Source organism: Schistocerca cancellata, chromosome 8, assembly GCF_023864275.1.
Source record: "Schistocerca cancellata isolate TAMUIC-IGC-003103 chromosome 8, iqSchCanc2.1, whole genome shotgun sequence".
Classification (NCBI taxonomy): domain Eukaryota; kingdom Metazoa; phylum Arthropoda; class Insecta; order Orthoptera; family Acrididae; genus Schistocerca; species Schistocerca cancellata.
This window is the reverse complement of record NC_064633.1, coordinates 364167370-364187746: the sequence shown is the minus strand read 5'-3', so window position 1 is coordinate 364187746 and position 20377 is coordinate 364167370. Positions and strand designations below refer to the sequence as shown.

Below are 20377 nucleotides of genomic sequence, written 5' to 3'. Positions count from 1 at the left end.
ACGATCCGAGTTTATGCTCCATCTCTAATAACCTCAATCTTGATGAGACATTAAACCCAATCTTTCTTTCTTTCTTTCTTTCTTCCTTCCTTCCACAGTGTGGATGGTGGATACCCAATGTTGATCACAATACTTCCAGTTTTGAACTACAGAACTTTATGGGTAGATGATTGGGTTCCAGAAGAGATTGTAAATAATTTAAGATATGGACAGAAGAAAAAATAGCAGAAAATTGGATATCATAAATGAGAAAGGAATATAATCTCAAAGATTGTCTGCATAATTCCAAGTCATTAAGAAGTACAGTAATAATGGGAGATCTATTATACACATTAATGGGTACTTGTTATAAAACTCTCATAATTTTTAAGTAGTGATAGGAAAAAAGACTTCTTGCGCTTGTTTTTATTGGAAAATAATCTATTATTGTGAATGCCGGTGGTCTACATGGGTTGGCACAAAATTCATTGTTCATATTTAAGTTTGGGGTGAAATATTGACATTACAATTATAACAACATCAAAGTTAATCTATCATCTTACTTTCCTTTTTGGAATGTTGAAATAGTTAACTGAATTTCATGAAAATGCATTTTTGTTTCATAAAACTATGTAAAAAGCAGAACTGCACTCTCTTATAAATATCAACAAAGAAAGATTTGAAACATACAGAACTGATGATATCCATCCCATATACGAGATCTTAGATCACCACCTTATTTAAACATAATCTATCTTATCTGTACCCCACTGAAACAATATTTACAAAAGGAGAATGTTGCATTCACTTTGGTTTGGTGTACCTGAAATGTCAAGTAGGCTTCTTGTTACAGTCCCATTCACTAATTCAAAGTGGTCTGACCACTGATACAATGACAGAACAAATCATCATCAATGTAGAGATCCACAGCACTAATGGCAGTGAGAGTAATTATATAGGCAGCAGCAATGTCTCACAAGCACCGTAAATGGCTATCAGCAACTGCACATTTACAAGTAGGTCACAGTCTTGTGTTATACATGTGTGCCATTTGCCACCATAAAATTTTTAAGATGCAAAGTAGCAGGGCACACACCCTTCCTCCTGCTTGTGGGCCTCCAAGTGTGATTGCTTTCCTCCCCTTACATGCAGCTGCAGCCTGAAGTTCATGCTACACTTCAGGGACCATACCTCATGAAAATCCTGTAAATGGTCAGCATACTGTCACACGTTTCACAAAGAAAGTATACTATAATTGCAAATCTGACTTGTATCACTTTGCAGCAAATGATTATAATTATGATCCACAAAACGAGAAGTTGATTAAACTAAACTACGCTATTGGAACTACAATGTAAAATAGCCGTCATTACATAACACTGTAGTTTGGGCAGTGGTCCTACTTTACCAAAAGGTACTGGATATAGTAGAGAGCAGCATCACTGGTGGTGGTCGCAGTACAGTGACTATTGCAGCTCAGTGGCCTTATTGGTACTGGCATTGTCTGTCTGGAGATTTATGACAGCGTGCTATTCTTGTCAATGTGTTACTTTTTCATTTTGTGAACAGAGTTGGAAGGTACAAATATCATAACGTGCTTCGAGCTCCAACAATATCACAATGATCACTATTAGTATTATAATGTATTTTTTACTTCTGTTGTTGGGTCACTCAGTTTTCACTATTGTATTCTAGTTTCTCTCCACCTTACATTGTTACTTAGTTTATATTTATTTATAATTTTGCTTCTTGTATACCTTTGAACATTTTTTCTGAGAATTCCCTAAACCTTATTACTTTAAGTTCATACAATAAATTTTACTTCCAATTTGGCTACATACATATTAAAAAGCTATGCAGTCCTCTGTGATATTGCTGTTTTGTGTTTCAAACTCAACACGTTTACTCTCAGCTTTCATATGTGCTCACTGCACATATGACTGTTTTTAAGAACAACTATTATGATCTCTACACACAAAAAGAGGAAGGGCAAGCAGTCAAGTCTAAATAAATTATAGTTTACACTCTTGAAGATCACTGACCTAAGCTGACAAGATTTCAGAGAGAAACAACTGAGATACTTGTGTTTATACTTTATACTTAACTTCATTACTACACTTACTACACTTCTTGTCAGTTATGATGATACTTTTTCTTTAGGCACAGGACGAGTTAAACCAAATTCAGTATATACTGCGAAAATATGCATTATACAGGGTGTTACAAAAAGGTACGGCCACACTTTCAGAAAACATTCCTCACACACAAATAAAGAAAAGATGTTATGTGGACATGTGTCTGGAAACGCTTAATTTCCATGTTAGAGCTCATTTTAGTTTCGTCAGTATGTACTGTACTTCCTCGATTCATCGCCAGTTGGCCCAATTGAAGGAAGGTAATGTTGACTTCGGTGCTTGTGTTGACGTGCGACTCATTGCTCTACAGCACTAGCATCAAGCACATCAGTACGTAGCACCAACAGGTTAGTGTTCATCACGAACATGGTTTTGCAGTCAGTGCAATGTTTACAAATGCGGAGTTGGCAGATGTCCATTTGATGTATGGATTAGCACGGGGCAATAGCCGTGGCGCGGTACGTTTGTATCGAGACAGATTTCCAGAACAAAGGTGTCCCGACAGGAAGATGTTCGAAGCAATTGATCGGCGTCTTAGGGAGCACGGAACATTCCAGCCTATGACTCGTGACTGGGGAAGACCTAGAATGACGAGGACACCTGCAATGGACGAGGCAATTCTTCGAGCAGTTGACGATAACCCTAATGTCAGCATCAGAGAAGTTTCTGCTGTACAAGGTAACGTTGACCACGTCACTGTATGGAGAGTGCTACGGGAGAACCAGTTGTTTCCGTACCATGTACAGCATGTGCAGCCACTATCAGCAGCTGATTGGCCTCCATGGGTACACTTCTGCGAATGGTTCATCCAACAATGTGTCAATCCTCATTTCAGTGCAAATGTTCTCTTTGCAGATGAGGCTTCATTCCAACGTGATCAAATTGTAAATTTTCACAGTCAACATGTGTGGGCTGATGAGAATCCGCACACAATTGTGCAATCACGTCATCAACACTGATTTTCTGTGAACGTTTGGGCAGGCATTGTTGGTGATGTCTTGATTGGGCCCCATGTTCTTCCACCTGCGCTCAATGGAGCACGTTATCATGATTTCATACGGGATACTCTACCTGTGCTGCTAGAACACGTGCCTTTACAAGTACGACACAACATGTGATTCATGCACGTTGGAGCTCCTGCACATTTCAGTCGAAGTGTTCGTACGCTTCTCAACAACAGATTCGGTGACCGATGGATTGGTAGAGGCGGACCAATTCCATCGCCTCCATGCTCTCCTGACCTCAACCCTCTTGACTTTCATTTATGGGGGCATTTGAAAGCTCTTGTCTATGCAACCCCGGTACCAAATGTAGAGACTCTTCGTGCTCGTATTGTGGACGGCTGTGATACAATACGCCATTCTCCAGGGCTGCATCGGCGCATCAGGGATTCCATGCGAGGGAGGGTGGATGCATGTATCCTCACTAACGGACGACATTTTGAACATTTCCTGTAACAAAGTGTTTGAAGTCACGCTGATACGTTCTGTTGCTGTGTGTTTCCATTCCATGATTAATGTGATTTGAAGAGAAGTAATAAAATGAGCTCTAACATGGAAAGTAAGCATTTCCGGACACATAACATATTTTCTTTCTTTGTGTGTGAGGAATGTTTCCTGAAAGTTTGGCCGTACCTTTTTGTAACACCCTGTATAACATTCTATTGCTAGAGAATTTGTTTTTCACAATCATTTAATTAAATGAGAAATATCATTGCACACATTTTGTTTCCAGACTAAAACCCAGCTTTCTCTGGATATTGGGACATTTATGTGAAAACCCAGACTGACCCAGCAATACCAGGACAATCACCTACACTAACCTAACTATCTTTAACGGTTCAACTTTCTCTCTCTCACTCTCCCTCTCCCACACTTTGGCCTCCAACACTCACTCTCTCTCTCTCTCTCTCTCTCTCTCTCTCTCTCACACACACACACACACACACACACACACACACACACACACACACAAACAGAATCAAGTGGTAGCTCTCAAGGGCCATCATAATACTTTTATTAGTTTCAATATCTGCTATAAATTACCAGTAGCGAGCAGCAGGCCATCTTTGTGTATGTTGAGGACAGTTACAGGATGGTACAGGTGTCCTTGTAGCTGGTGTACCAACTGTGGTTCTTCAGTATTAATTAGCTCACCTTCCTGAATGCTAGGAACTGTCCATACATTGACACTTCCATATGCTGTGCCCATGCAAAGTAAAAGTTTCTGCGGCCCCTTACCTGTGAAAATTCACATTATATAACATTCCACTCATTCTATATAATACTTAGCTGGCATAGGGACATAAATTTTGAAATGAGGTTAAAATATATAAGTGTATGTACATAAGAGCACATAACAAAGGAAAAATAGCTTTGGGACCAGGTGGGGAGAGGGTGGGGGGTGGGGGTGGGGGGGTTGGGGGGTGGGGGGGTGGGGGGAGGGGTGAGATTAGACAGATAGATAGAGAGAGAGAAGAAACTGGTCCACATATACATGAACAATTTCATCTTTTTGATAAGTATTACTTGTTTGGAAGTGAAGCCACTGAACTAATAACTTAATGCATTGTAAGTAACATTCTTACATAATATGTCATTGTTTCACTTCCAAAAACAAACCAAGTGTTTAAAATGAGTATTTGATTACCCAGCCCCAATTACCATTCTTATATTAATAAATCATTTACAGTAGTAGGCACATGAGGGTTATCTAGAATGTAGATGCTCAAGCTAAATAAAAATGGAGAAAAAGTTCCTTTCCACAGTTAGTAGTACTATCATTTCCCATATTGTCAGTAAAACATTCCACAATCTGACAGATCTCTGTTGTAGGCTCCCCTGTCAGAAATTTGGATACAGATAGCTCTGTGTTGATTTCAAATTTTGACAAGTGATAAAATTTACTGTGATTCCTATTCTTTGAATGAGAGTGGACATAGCTACTGAAATTCATGACTAGCTCTTGCCTGCTTTTTATGAGTGTTATGATTAGACAAAAGATGACAGGTAAATACACTCCTGGAAATGGAAAAAAGAACACATTGACACCGGTGTGTCAGACCCACCATACTTGCTCCGGACACTGCGAGAGGGCTGTACAAGCAATGATCACACGCACGGCACAGCGGACACACCAGGAACCGCGGTGTTGGCCGTCGAATGGCGCTAGCTGCGCAGCATTTGTGCACCGCCGCCGTCAGTGTCAGCCAGTTTGCCGTGGCATACAGAGCTCCATCGCAGTCTTTAACACTGGTAGCATGCCGCGACAGCGTGGACGTGAACCGTATGTGCAGTTGACGGACTTTGAGCGAGGGCGTATAATGGGCATGCAGGAGGCCGAGTGGACGTACCGCCGAATTGCTCAACACGTGGGGCGTGAGGTCTCCACAGTACATCGATGTTGTCGCCAGTGGTCGACGGAAGGTGCATGTGCCCGTCGACCTGGGACCGGACCGCAGCGACGCACGGATGCACGCCAAGACCGTAGGATCCTACGCAGTGCCGTAGGGGACCGCACCGCCACTTCCCAGCAAATTAGGGACACTGTTGCTCCTGGGGTATCGGCGAGGACCATTCGCAACCGTCTCCATGAAGCTGGGCTACGGTCACACACACCGTTAGGCCGTCTTCCGCTCACGCCCCAACATCGTGCAGCCCGCCTCCAGTGGTGTCGCGACAGGCATGAATGGAGGGACGAATGGAGACGTGTCGTCTTCAGCGATGAGAGTCGCTTCTGCCTTGGTGCCAATGATGGTCGTATGCGTGTTTGGCGCCGTGCAGGTGAGCGCCACAATCAGGACTGCATACGACCGAGGCAAACAGGGCCAACACCCGGCATCATGGTGTGGGGAGCGATCTCCTACACTGGCCGTACACCACTGGTGATCGTCGAGGGGACACTGAATAGTGCACGGTACATCCAAACCGTCATCGAACCCATCGTTCTACCATTCCTAGACCGGCAAGGGAACTTGCTGTTCCAACAGGACAATGCACGTCCGCATGTATCCCGTGCCACCCAACGTGCTCTAGAAGGTGTAGTCAACTACCCTGGCCAGCAAGATCTCCGGATCTGTCCCCCATTGAGCATGTTTGGGACTGGATGAAGCGTCGTCTCACGCGGTCTGCACGTCCAGCATGAACGCTGGTCCAACTGAGGCGCCAGGTGGAAATGGCATGGCAAGCCGTTCCACAGGACTACATCCAGCATCTCTACGATCGTCTCCATGGGAGAATAGCAGCCTGCATTGCTGCGAAAGGTGGATATACACTGTACTAGTGCCGACATTGTGCATGCTCTGTTGTTTGTGTCTATGTGCCTGTGGTTCTGTCAGTGTGATCATGTAATGTATCTGACCCCAGGAATGTGTCAATAAAGTTTCCCCTTCCTGGGACAATGAATTCACGGTGTTCTTATTTCAATTTCCAGGAGTGTATAATCACTGACAAAATAAATAAAAGAATGAAAAAATTGTCCACTGATGAGTTTCAAACATCACTGAGTTTCATAATTGGTGTTTGGGAGCTGTGCAGAGTGCCAAAAATCTGACTGAAGTTCATATTTATGATGGATTGTCAAGCACAAGGAGATTACTTTCGGGATAAAAGTGTGAAAAGAGAGCTCAGTATGCATATGAGAACTAGCATAAATCTCAAACACAGCAAAAGTAATCTTCAAAACCTTCACCTTCCGAATTAAGAATTAAGAACTGGAAGAGGAAAGGACGGTAGTAAGAAACAAAAGTTATTAAAGGTGGAGCAGAAGTGCATCTGTAGAAGGGTAAGTGAAGGAAGTATCTGTGCTCGGGCCAATGTTATGGCATTTACATCTACATCTACATCCATATTCCGCAAGCCACCTGATGGTGTGTGGCGGAGGGTACCTTGAGTACCTCTATCGGTTCTCCCTTCTATTCCAGTCTCGTATTGTTCATGGAAAGAAGGATTGTCGGTATGCCTCTGTGTGGGCTCTAATCTCTCTGATTTTATCCTTATGGTCTCTTTGCGAGATATACGTAAGAGGGAGCAATATACTGCTTGACTCCTCAGTGAAGGTATGTTCTTGAAACTTCAACAAAAGCCCGTACCGAGCTACTGAGCATCTCTCCTGCAGAGTCTTCCACTGGAGTTTATCTATCATATCCATAATGCTTTCGCGATTACTAAATCATCCTGTAATGAAGCACGCTGCTCCCCGTTGGATTTTCTCTATCTCTTCTATCAACCCTATCTGGTACAGATCCCACACTGCTGAGCAGTATTCAAGCAGTGGGCAAACAAGCATACTGTAACCTACTTCCTTTGTTTTCGGATTGCATTTCCTTAGGATTCTTCCAATGAATCTCAGTCTGCCATCAGCTTTACCGACGATCAACTTTATATGATCATTCCATTTTAAATCACTCCTAATGCGTACTCCTAGATAACATATGGAATTAACTGCTTCCAGTTGCTGACCTGCTATATTGTAGCTAAATGATAAGGTATCTTTCTTTCTATGTATTCGCAGCACATTACACTTGTCTACATTGAGATTCAATTGCCATTCTCTGCACCATGTGTCAATTTGCTGCAGATCCTCCTGCATTTCAGTACAATTTTCCATTGTTACAACCTCTTGATATACCACAGCATCATCCACAAAAAGCCTCAGTGAACTTCCGATGTCATCCACAAGGTCATCTATATATATTGTGAATAGCAACGGTCCTACGAGACTCCCCTGCGGCACACCTGAAATCACTCTTACTTCGGAAGACTTCTCTCCATTGAGAATGACATGCTCCGTTCTGTTATCTAGGAACTCTTTAATCCAATCACACAATTGTTCTGATAGTCCATATGCTCTTACTTTTTTCATTAAACAACTGTGGGGAACTGTATCGAATGCCTTGCGGAACTCAAGAAACACGGCATCTACTTGGGAACCCGTGTCTATGGCCCTCTGAGTCTCGTGGACGAATAGCGCGAGCTGGGTTTCACACGATCGTCTTTTTTGAAACCCATGCTGATTCCTACAGAGTAGATTTCTAGCCTCCCGAAAAGTAATTATACTCGAACATAATACGTGTTCCAAAATTCTACAACTGATCGACATTAGAGATATAGGTCTATAGTTCTGCACATCTGTTTGACATCCCTTCTTGAAAATGGGGATGACCTGTGCCCTTTTCCAATCCTTTGGAATGCTACGCTCTTCTAGAGACCTACGGTACACTGCTGCAAGAAGGGGGCCAAGTTCCTTCGCGTACTCTGTGTAAAATCGAACTGGTATCCCATCAGGTCCAGCGGCCTTTCCTCCTGCATTGATTTAGGGGAAATTAAATCAGAATGGCATGGCAGTGATTTCAAGCTGATTCCGTCCTTAATGAAAGTCCAAGGTCAGCAATGGAACAGTATAACAACACAACAAGTATTTGTTTTGAGTACACAGTCTTTACAGTTAGGAGTTACCAAAATGACACAGGGCTATAACAAACATGCATGAAATGTTATATCATGAAGCAAATGAATGAATGATGATTGGTGTTTAATATTCATTTGTCCAGAGGCAGGACATGCATTCACCAAAGATAATGTTGTTGTTGTTGTTGTTGTTGTTGTTGTTGTTGTTGATGATGATGATGATGATGTCTTCAGTCCAAAGACTGGTTCGGTGCAGCTTTCCACATAATCTAGCCTGTGCAAGCTTCTCTGTTTCTGCATAACTACCGCAAACAAAATCCACTTGAACCTGCTTACTGTAGTCAAGCCTTGGACTCCTCTTGCAATTTCTACCTCCCACTCCTTTATACCAAATTGACCCTTTGTGGCTTCAGAATATGTCCTAATAAACAATATCCCTTCATTTAGTCAAGCTGTGCCATAACCTTCTCTTCCCCATTTCTTTCTGTGCATCAACATTAGTTACCAGATTCACTAACCTAATCTTCAGCATACTCAAATAGTACAACATTTCAAAAGCCTTTATTCCCTTCCTGCCTGAACAATTTATCATCCATGTTTCACAATTTCTTTCTTTCTTCTTCAAAAATGCTTTTCTTTCTACTGCCAGGATGCATGCATCCTTTCTACTTTGGCCACAGTTCATTATTTTGCTGTCTAAATAACAAAACTCATCTACTACTTTTAGAGACTCATTTCTTAATCTAATTCTCTCTGTATTGCCTTATTTCATTCGACTACATTCCATTACCCTTGCTTTACTTTCAATGATGTTCATCTTGTGACATGTTTTCAAGTACTATCAATTCCATTAAACTGCTCTTCTAAGTCCTTTGCTATGTCTGAAAATATTACAATCTCTTTGGCAAACCTCAAAGTTTTAATTTCTTCTCCCTAATTCCTTTACTCACAGGAGAGAATGAATAACATAGGGGATAGGCAACATGACTGTCTCATTGCCTTCTCAACTGCTACTTCCCTTTCATGTCCACTGATTACTATAAATGGAGTCTCCTTTCTATGCACACTGTGGATAACCATTTGCTCTCCATATTTTATTCCTGCCACCTTAAAAATTTCAAAGAGTGTATTGCAGTCAACATTGTCAAAGTTCCACTGTTCTGGCCTCAGGCAGGCCAATTGGGACTGTCTGAGTGCCATGTCCTTCTCAGACAATGCTGTAATTCAAGTAGCTCCCCAGTTGGCATCATGGAGCTGAATGGACCCAGTTCCAGTCCTCCCACCAAGGAAAAATCCATGATAGTACTGGAAACTGAACCCATATCCTCTAAATGGCAGTCAGCTATGCTGAACAATCAGCTATGAATGCAGACACAATATTGTAAAAAACTTTCTCTAAATCAACTAGTGCTACAAATGTATGTATGCCTTACTGCAACTTCTTGTTGTTGTTGTGGTCTTCAGTCCTGAGACTGGTTTGATGTAGCTCTTCATGCTACTCTATCCTGTGCAAGCTTCATCATCTCCCAGTACCTACTGCAACCTACAGCCTTCTGAATCTGTTTAGTGTATTCATCTCTTGGTCTTCCTCTACGATTTTTACTCTCCACACTGCCCTCCAATACTAAACTGGTGATCCCTTGATGCCTCAGAACATGTCCTACCAACCGATCCCTTCTTCTAGTCAACTTGTGCCACAAACTTCTCTTCTCCCCAATTCTATTCAATACTTCCTCATTAGTTATGTGATCTACCCATCTAATCTTCAGCATTCTTCTGTAGCACCACATTTCGAAAGCTTCTATTCTTTTCTTGTCCAAACTATTTATCGTCCATGTTTCACTTCCATACATGGCTACACTCCATACAAATACTTTCAGAAATGCCTTCCTGACACTTAAACCTATACTCGATGTTAACAAATTTCTCTTCTTCAGAAACACTTTCCTTGCCATTGCCAGTCTACATCTTATATCCTCTCTACTTCGACCATCATCAGTTATTTTGCTCCCCAAATATCAAAACTCCTTTACTACTTTAAGTGTCTCATTTCCTAATCTAATTCCCTCAGCATCACCCGACTTAATTCGACTACATTCCATTATCCTTGTTTTGCTTTTGTTGATGTTCATCTCATATCCTCCTTTCAAGACACTATCCATTCCGTTCAACTGCTCCTCCAAGTCCTTTGCTGTCTCTGACAGAATTACATTGTCATCGGCGAACCTTAAAGTCTTTAATTCTTCTCCATGGATTTTAATACCTACTCCGAATTTTTCTTTTGTTTCCTTTGCTGCTTGCTCAATATACAGATTGAACAACATGGGGGAGAGGCTACAACCCTGTCTCACTCCCTTCCCAACCACCGCTTCCCTTTCATGTCCCTCGACTCTTATAACTGCCATCTGGTTTCTGCAAAAATTGTAAATAGCTTTTCCCTCCCTGTATTTTATCCCTGCCACCTTCAGAATTTGAAAGAGAGTATTCCAGTCAACATTGTCAAAAGCTCTCTCTAAGTCTACAAATGCTAGGAACGTAGGTTTGCCTTTCCTTAAACTAGCTTCTAAGATAAGTCGTAGGGTCAGTATTGCCTCACGTGTTCCAATATATCTACGGAATCCAAACTGATCTTCCCCGAGGTCAGCTTCTACTAGTTTTTCCATTCGTCTGCAAAGAATTCATGTTAGTATTTTGCAGCCGTGACTTATTAAACTGACAGTTCGGTAATTTTCACATCTGTCAACACCTGCTTTCTTTGGGATTGGGATTATTATATTCTTCTTGAAGTCTGAGGGTATTTTGCCTGTCTCATACATCTTGCTCACCAGATGGTATAGTTTTGTCAGTACTGGCTCTCCCAAGGCTGTTAGTAGTTCTAATGGAATGTTGTCTACTCCCGGAGCTTTGTTGCGGCTCAGGTCTTTCAGTGCTCTGTCAAACTCTTCACGCAGTATCATATCTCCCACTTCATCTTCATCTACATCCTCTTCCATTTCAATAATATTGTCCTCAAGAACATCGTCCTTGTATTGACCCTCTATATACTCCTTCCACCTTTCTGCTCTCCCTTCTTTGCTTAGAACTGGGTTTCCATCTGAGCTCTTGATATTCATACAAGTGGCTCTCTTTTCTCCAAAGGTCTCCTTAATTTTCCTAAAGGCAGTATCTATCTTACTCCTAGTGAGATAAGCCTCTACATCCTTACATTTGTCCTCTAGTCATCCCTGCTTAGCCATTTTGCACTTCTTGTCGATTTCATTTTTGAGACGTTTGTATTCCTTTTTGCCTGCTTCATTTACTGCATTGTTATATTTTCTCCTTTCATCAATTAAATTCAATATTTCTTCTGTTACCCAAGGATTTCTACTAGCCCTTGTGTTTTTACCTACTTGATCCTCTGCTGCCTTCACCACTTCATCCCTCAAAGCTACCCATTTTTCTTCTACTGTATTTCTTTCCCCCATTCTTGTCAATTGTTCCCTTATGCTCTCCCTGAAACTCTGTACAACCTCTGGATAAGGCAGTTTATCCAGGTCCCATCTCCTTAAATTCCCCCCTTTTTGCAGTTTCTTCAGTTTTAATCTATAGTTCATAACCAATAGATTGTGGTCAGAGTCCACATCTGCCCCTGGAAATGTCTTACAATTTAAAACCTGGTTTCGAAATCTCTGTCTTACCATTATATAATCTATCTGAAACCTGTCAGTATCTCCCGGCTTCTTCCATGTATACAACCTTCTTTTATGATTCTTGAACCAAGTGTTAGCTATGATTAGGTTGTGCTCTGTGCAAAATTCTACCAGGCGGTTTCCTCTTTCGTTTCTTACCCCCAATCCATATTCACCTACTACATTTCCTTCTCTCCCTTTTCCTACTGACGAATTCCAGTCACCCATGACTATTAAATTTTCGTCTCCCTTCACTATCTGAATAATTTCTTTTATTTCATCATACATTTCTTCAATTTCTTCGTCATCTGCAGAGCTAGTTGGCATATAAACTTGTACTATTGTGGTAGGTGTGGGCTTCGTATCTATCTTGGATACAATAATGCGTTCACTATTCTGTTTGTAGTAGCTTACCCGCATTCCTACTTTTTTTATTCATTATTAAACCTACTCCTGCATTACCCCTATTTGATTTTGTGTTTATAACCCTGTAGTCACCTGACCAGAAGTCTTGTTCCTCCTGCCACCGAACTTCACTAATTCCTACTATATCTAACTTTAACCTATCCATTTCCCTTTAAAATTTTTCTAACCTACCTGCCCGATTATGGGATCTGACATTCCACGCTCTGATCCGTAGAACGCCAGTTTTCTTTCTTCTGGTAACGACGTCCTCTCGAGTAGTCCCCGCCCGTAGATCCGAATGGGGGACTATTTTACCTTTGGAATGTTTTACCCAAGAGGACGCCATCATCATTTAACCATACAGTAAAGCTGCATGCCCTCGGGAAAAATTACGGCTGTAGTTTACCGGTGCTTTCAGCCATTCACAGTACCAGCACAGCAAGGCCGTTTTGGTTAGTGTTACAAGGCCAGATCAAGTCAATCATCCAGACTGTTGCCCCTGCAACTACTGAAAAGGCTGCTACCCCTCTTCAGGAACCACATATTTGTCTGGCCTCTCAACAGATACCCCTCCGTTGTGGTTGCCCCTACGGTACGGCTATCTGTATCACTGAGGCACGCAAGCCTCTCCACCAAAGGCAAGGTCCATGGTTCATGGGGTAGGTACTGCAACTTATCTTCTAAGAATACTCTTAGGGTACATGTTGCTCCATATATTTCTACATTTCCATGGAAATCAAACTGATCTAGCCTTCTATAAATAATTCACATCAGTGTTTTGGAAACTATGAATTAAAGTCTTGGTCCAATAACATTTACACATGTGAGCACCTGACTTCTTATTACAGCCTTCTTGAAGTATAAGAGCATTTGACCTGTCTCGTATACCTCTTACACCAGGTGGAATAATCTTGTCATGACTGGTTCACCCAAGGATCTCAATAACCCTGAAAGAATTTTCAGTATTCTCTAAAATTCTATGACAGTATCATATCTCCCATCTCACCTTCCTGTACTTCCTGTTCCCTTCCCATAATATTTCTACTAGTGTGATTCCCTTGTACAGCTCCTCTATAAATTCCTTCCCTGTTTCAGCCTTCCCTCCTTTGCTTAGTACTGGCTTGCTACCTAAGTTCTTAACTTGCACATAGGTGTTTCTTTTTCTTGAAAGGAGGTATCTATCATTCCCTAGTCATGCATACTTCTTGATTTTCCATTTATCCTCTAACCATTCTTGCTTTGCCACTTTGAAGTTTATGTCAATCTCTTTCCTTTTTGCCTGCTGCATTTTTATATTTCCTCATTTTATCAATTAATTTCAATATCTCGCGTGTTACCCAAGGATTTCTACTGAATCTAATCTCTTTGTGTACGTGGTCCTCTGCTGCCTTCATGGTTTTATCTCTTGAAGTTATCCAGTTGTCAACTACAGAATTCCTTTCTCCTGTTCCAGCTGAGCATTACCTAATGCTCTCTCTGAAACTTTCAATGACTTCTGTTTTTTAAAAAAATATCACATCTCCTTAACTTCCTATAGTTCTGCAACTTCTTCAATTTTAATCCACAGTTCACAGCCAATTATGATAAGTGTTCTCATCTTCCCCTAAAAAGGTTCTGAAAGTTAAAAATCTGGTTTCTACATCTCTATCTTACTTCTATTATGTAATCTAAATATAACCTGACAGTTTACTGAAACCTTCATGCCTCTTCTACAAATACAACAATATATGATTAAATAGTGCTCCATACAAAATTTTAACACACACTTTTCCCTTCTAGTCCTTTCTCCCAAGTCCAGATCTCCTACTATATTTCCTTCTCTTCCTTTTCCTACTATTGAATGCCAATTTCCATAAAAGTAAAATCTTTGTCTAAAGTAATCACAGCATTTGCCTTAATTGATTTAGGAGAACCACAGAAAATGTAAATCTGAATGGCTCAATGGGAATTTGAACTCTAGTCCTCCTTAACATAGACCCGAGGTTTACATGTGGCACCACCTCACATAATCTGTCACGGTGAATTTATTAACTGCATACATGTCTATTTTGAACAAGTGGATACTGTCACAGGAGATTTGTTAATTGTACAACAATCTACATCTACATATATACTCCGTAAGCCAACAAATGGTACATGGCGGAGGGCACCTCATACCACTACTAGCCATTTCCTTTCCTGTTCCACTTGTAAATGGAGCAACGGAAAAACAACTGTCAGTCTGCCTCCATATGAGCTCTAAATTTCTTTTATCCTATTCTGTGGTCCTTATGCAAAATGTACCTTTGTGGCAGTCAAAGTGTTCTGCTGTCAGCTTCAGATGCCGGTTCTCTAAATTTTCTCAAAAGTTTTACATGAAAACAGGGTTGTCTTCCCTCCAGGGATTCCTGTTAGACTTCATGAAGCATCTCTGTAATACTTGAGTTGATCAAACTTACTTGTAACAAAACTAGCAGCACACCTCCGATTTCCTGTGATGTCCTCCTTTAATCCTACCTGATGGGAGTTGCAAACACTCAAGCAGTAATCAAGAATGGGTCACACTAGTGTTGTATACACAGTGTTCTTCCCAGATGAGCTGCAGTTTTCTAAAATTCTCCCAATAAAATAAGTTGAGAATTTGCCCTTCCCACTAACAATCTCATGTTCTCCTTCTATTTCATATTGCTCTGCAATGTTACACTTGAGTATGTAATAGATATGACTACATCAAGCAGCACATTACTAATGCCACATTCAAACATTATAGGATTGTTTTTAACTCATCGGCACTAACTTACATTTTTCTAGATTTAGAGCAAGCTGCTATTCATCACACCAATTATCTGTTTTGTTTAAGTCATATTGTATTCTCCTACAGTCACTCAATGACAACATATCTGAAACACCACAGTGTCATCCGCAAACAGCCACAGATTGCAGTTCACCCTGTTCATCAAATCATTTATTTATATAGGGAATAAGAGTGATCCTACCACACCTTCCTGGAGCACTCCTGGCAATACCCTTGTCTCTGATGAACACCCACCATTGAAGACAATGTACTGGGTTCTATTACTTAAGAAGTAATCATATATCTGCGAAACTAATCCATATGCTTGGACTTTCATTAACAATCTGCAGTAGGCACCATGCGAAACACTTTCCCGAAATCTAGGAATATGGAATCTGCCTGTTGCCCTTCCTCCTTTGTTTGGAAGATGGGAAATGGGCAAGCTGGGTTTCACAATAGCGATTGTTTCTAAATCTGTACTGATTTGCAAGGAGAAGCTTGAAACTTATCGCATTCAAACTTAGAATATGTGCAAGAATTCCACAGCAAACCAATGTTGAGGATATTGGTCTGTAATTTTGCAGGTCCGTTCGTTCATCCTTTTATATGTATGAGTCACCTGCACCTTCTTCCAGTCCCCTGGGACTTTGCACTGGGCAAGAGATTTGCATTATCTACTAACACACTGAATGTCAATATTATGGAAAGGATAGTTGCTACTCAGCATATACCAGAGATGCTGAATCACAAATATAGGCACAACAAACAGATTTCCAAACAAGCTTTCTGATAAACAGGCCTTTATCAGAACACACTGTGTGTGAGTGTGTGTGTAATTCTGATGAAGGCCTGTTTGGCCAAAAGCTTTGTTTGACAGTGTTTTTGTTGTGCCTATTAGTGACTCAGCATCTCCATTATATGGTAAGTTGCAATTACCCTTTTCATAATGTAATCAACACACTGTATTTGGCACAATGGAACTTTAATAGTCGTTCAAGTCTGAGAAAACTGGAATAACAGTGATGATTCTGTGCAAAGTTAGCTAAAGACATATACTAAACAAACATCAATTAGATTTGAAAAACTGCGTTTAAGAAGTAATTTCTTTAATTTTTATTTATACTTCCTGCATACTATATGCAATAGGAATCACTCACCTACGTATGGAGACCACATAAGCGCAACTGGTTCATAGGCTGGATTTAATATGTAAATGCAGCTCCAACACCCATCAATAATTCTCCACAGTCTACAAACTTGATCAGTGCCACAGCTAGCAAGAAAGTTGCCAGTAGGGTCCCACTTTATGCTGGATATACAACCCTGGAATCAGAGTCCTGAGTTAAAGGCTATACATTTTTCTATGAAGATATTTTTTAAATTATGGAATTGAAATCAAAACAACTGAATCAATTTCTACAAAATGAAATACACCCTGGGAAAGAATAAAAGAGAAATGACAGTGACACTTATTAAATGAATGTTCTGTGGTGAGATTACCTCTCAAACAACTAAATGTGCTGAATATCAACATCTGGTGCCATAGTTTTTCTGTGGGGTGGCTCTGTCATGAGAAAACAGACGCAAACAAATATTTTTGCTGTAGTTACCGGCTGCCTTTGTTAGAATTACTATGTGTAGTATGTGGTGACATGTGTACACAATGATGAGCCAAAATTTTATAATTACTACCCATTACAAGATTGAATGCTGCCTGGTGGCAATGCAGACTAATGAGACTTAAGGAAAGGATAAAAGCAGAGCAGATATGGATCTGGAATCATTCTAGCTATGATATGGGCTACAAATGAGGAAATCCTCTGCCTTAAACAACTTTGACAAGGAAGTACTTTTGGAGTGCTTTTGTTGTATAATTATTAAATTTCTCATACATTTTTACACCATAGATTTCCACTATTTTTAGTATGGGTAAGGACTGTTAAACTGTGAGCTTAGTTGGTCATCGTTCACTCAGAGCTCCAGGTGGTGCTGGTTTCCATCATACAGCTTCACGCTGTTGTCAATGGCAATTACTATGAGGTGCCATGTGTGGGGATCCAACAGACATCTAGCACGTCCCACGAGTTTCCTGATCTGTCCACTACTGTGGTCAGCCAGGTTACTGCCTGCATTGAAGATGACCTCTCATCCATGGCCGATTCTGTGGGACTGATTGAATGGACTATCCAGTTTATCTGAGAACCAGGTTTCAGACACTGTCTGTGGCTGAGAAATATCTTGAGCCAGATGCATGCACTTGCCCTGTTTCAGAGGAAACCATGCAGGGCCTGGGCTTTCACACAGGGTGAGATTATTGGTAGCTGGGAGCTCTGATGTTAACCATGTGATGGAGCTCCTTTCACATGTGGCTACCAAGGAAGGGAAGAAGTCCAGTGTGCATAATGGAGGGGGAGGGTTATCCCAGATGCAGAACGAGTCCTTCCAGATGTCATTAAGAGCACTGTGTGCAGTCAACTTGAGGTGATGGCTCATTCTGGAACTAATGATACGTGCCATTTTGGATCAGAAATTTTCTCTGGTTTGCAGCAGCCACCTGAAGTGAATTAGACAGCCAGTCTTGCTTGCAGTATGAAGGTAGAGCTAATCATTTGCAGTGTCATTGACAGAACTGACTGTGGACCTTGTGCTGTTGCAAGCTGGCATCAGCACTCTAGGCGGCAAAGAGGTTGTGAGAAAATCGATAATAGACACCAGAGCAAGCAAGCCTATCAGGAGAGAGGCCAAAGACAGACTCGTAAAGAATGCACTTCCAATGCCCTTTCCACCAGTGGCATTTAGACTGCCACCAGGGACCCAGTCTGTCACAGAGCCCAGTCTGTTCCAGTCTGTCATCGAGTGAGTCAATGAGTCGAGTCATCAGTCGCAGCCCAGTGGGAGTTGCAGTCGTCGTTAAATCAGCCCCTAACTCAGACTTAGTCAGTAACTAGCGACCAGCATGTGTACCTAGTGGACTTGTATGTCACCAGCAGTGAGACTAATGTGGACCACTAAGGTAGAGCTTGTACCACAGCACATGGAAGTTTGAGTTAAGTAACGTCCTTATTCTTATGAATAAAGAACCGAGTTAATATACACGTGCAGTTTGTGTTATAGAAAGCGATAACCGGCCACTAAAAAACATCCTCTCCTTGCTTCCCATGTTACAGCTCTACAGTGACAACAAGACGACACAAAAAACTGGCCATGAGGATGGGTTTCAGTGCCAGTTTTGCTTGCTTCTCTTGTGTTTTAGCCTGCACAGATGCTCATTTCTCATTGTTAATTTCTGGTTGTGTTCTTGCACGTATTCCAGGATTGGAGCCATAGGACTAATCAAATTTCTCTTTTCAGAGGCTTTGCTTGCGTTTTGCTATAACATATTTTTTTAAACCATGGCTACCCCACCCGCTCCAACCCCTGGCCCTGCGCCTCAGCCACAGATGGCCAATGTGATGGATCTAACACAAGCTTTTCAGTTTCAGAACCAAAAAATTACTGCCTTACTAATGACGGTACGACAACTACTGGCTGCACAAGCAGCATCGGCCGCCCAACAGACAAACCGACAAGCCCGACAAGTGCTGCAAACCAGCATACTAATGTTCTGGCAATTTAATGGCATGGGAGAGGAATGGCTCGAATACCTGCCACAGTTCCAAGCACACTATGAAGTTCATTGAGTACAAAGTACAGTAAAACTAAAATACTTTCTTTTGATTGCGGGATCAGGTTAATACAAAATTCAGGTTAATAAAAAAACTATTCCCAACTGCATCTTGTTACGAACTCAGCTACGACGAGGTAATCGCTGCGTTAACCAAGTACTATGACCAGCAAGTTCAAGCAGCTGTAGCCAGATATCAGTGCTTGCAGAAAAAACCGGAACCGACATACCGTCAGTGGTACACAGAATTAATGGGCATGACTGGGAAGTGTAAATTTATGTGTAGTTGTGGCAACTTTTACACTGAGTTAATGATTAGAGATGCAATAACATTCATTGTCCTCAATAGTAGAATATGAGAACAGATTCTAAAGCACTCTGATCCATCACTTCCCCAAGTATTGCAAATATTAGAGTAATACGATTTGGGTGCCACAGTGGCCAATAAGTTTGACCAGCCTGATTTGTCGGGTCGAGTCACCCCTTGCTCGCGACCACCCCAAGCATCCATAACAACGAGCGCGTACAAAGCCGCACAGACAGCCACATAGACATGTAAACAGGCCTGCAAACTTAGTGAAGTCTTGCCCTAGATGTTTGGCTCCCCATAAAAGACAGGATTGCCCATCACGTAACACAACATGTTACATGTGTGGAAAAAAGGCCACATCCAAGCAATTTGTTTGCAACGGCACAAAAATGCCCATTTTGCCTGCTCTCAGAAAGAAACAGGCTCATGCACACACAGTAAACATTGTGTTTTCCAAACCTACAACAGGTTCTGACAAAAGTAAGATTAAGGTTGTGACTCCTCCTCACCCTAGTGCTGTGCAACGATGTTCTAACAAACTATTTGTCTCATTACAAATTGCTGGCCGGTGTGTGAACTTCCAGTTAGATACAGGTGCCTCAGTAACTTTGCTTAATTGTGCCACATATGAACAGTTAGGCTCACCAAGCCTTTCTAAATCTAGCAAGCACTTCACTTCACTGCTCTCAATGTACAGGAAATTCCAGTACTTGGACACTGTAGTTTGCCTGCCATTTACAAATCTCACTCTAGGGCAGTGAGTTTTACTGTGCTGAAATCAAGAGTCAGTGAGAACATTTTAAGCTTAGATGTCTTTGACTTGTTTGGCCTTAGCATCCAAAACAATGCACTTTCCACATCAGATTTTTCTCCAAAAGATAGTGTCGCTAGCTTGCTTAGAGAATTTCCTGAACTATTTTCAGAAGGAATGGGAAACGTTAATAACTTTGTATTGCTTGTTACACTGAAAGACAATGCACAGCCTAAGTTTTTCTGGGCCTGCCCTGTTCCAATTGTTTTAAGACAAAGTAGCCAG

The 20377-nt window shown here is 41.4% G+C and overlaps 1 protein-coding gene across 1 annotated transcript in view; it reads right to left on the bottom strand.

Moving 5' to 3' along the window:
• Positions 1-20377, bottom strand: part of LOC126095271 (probable E3 ubiquitin-protein ligase HERC1) — an 814023-nt gene that overhangs the window by 179776 nt on the left and 613870 nt on the right. Inside the window, exons 54-55 of the mRNA XM_049910030.1 lie at positions 16525-16690; positions 4160-4354 (exon numbers count right to left, since the gene is read on the bottom strand). Of these exons, the coding sequence (XP_049765987.1) occupies positions 4160-4354; positions 16525-16690 (361 nt within the window). The remainder of the gene's footprint in view (positions 1-4159; positions 4355-16524; positions 16691-20377) is intronic.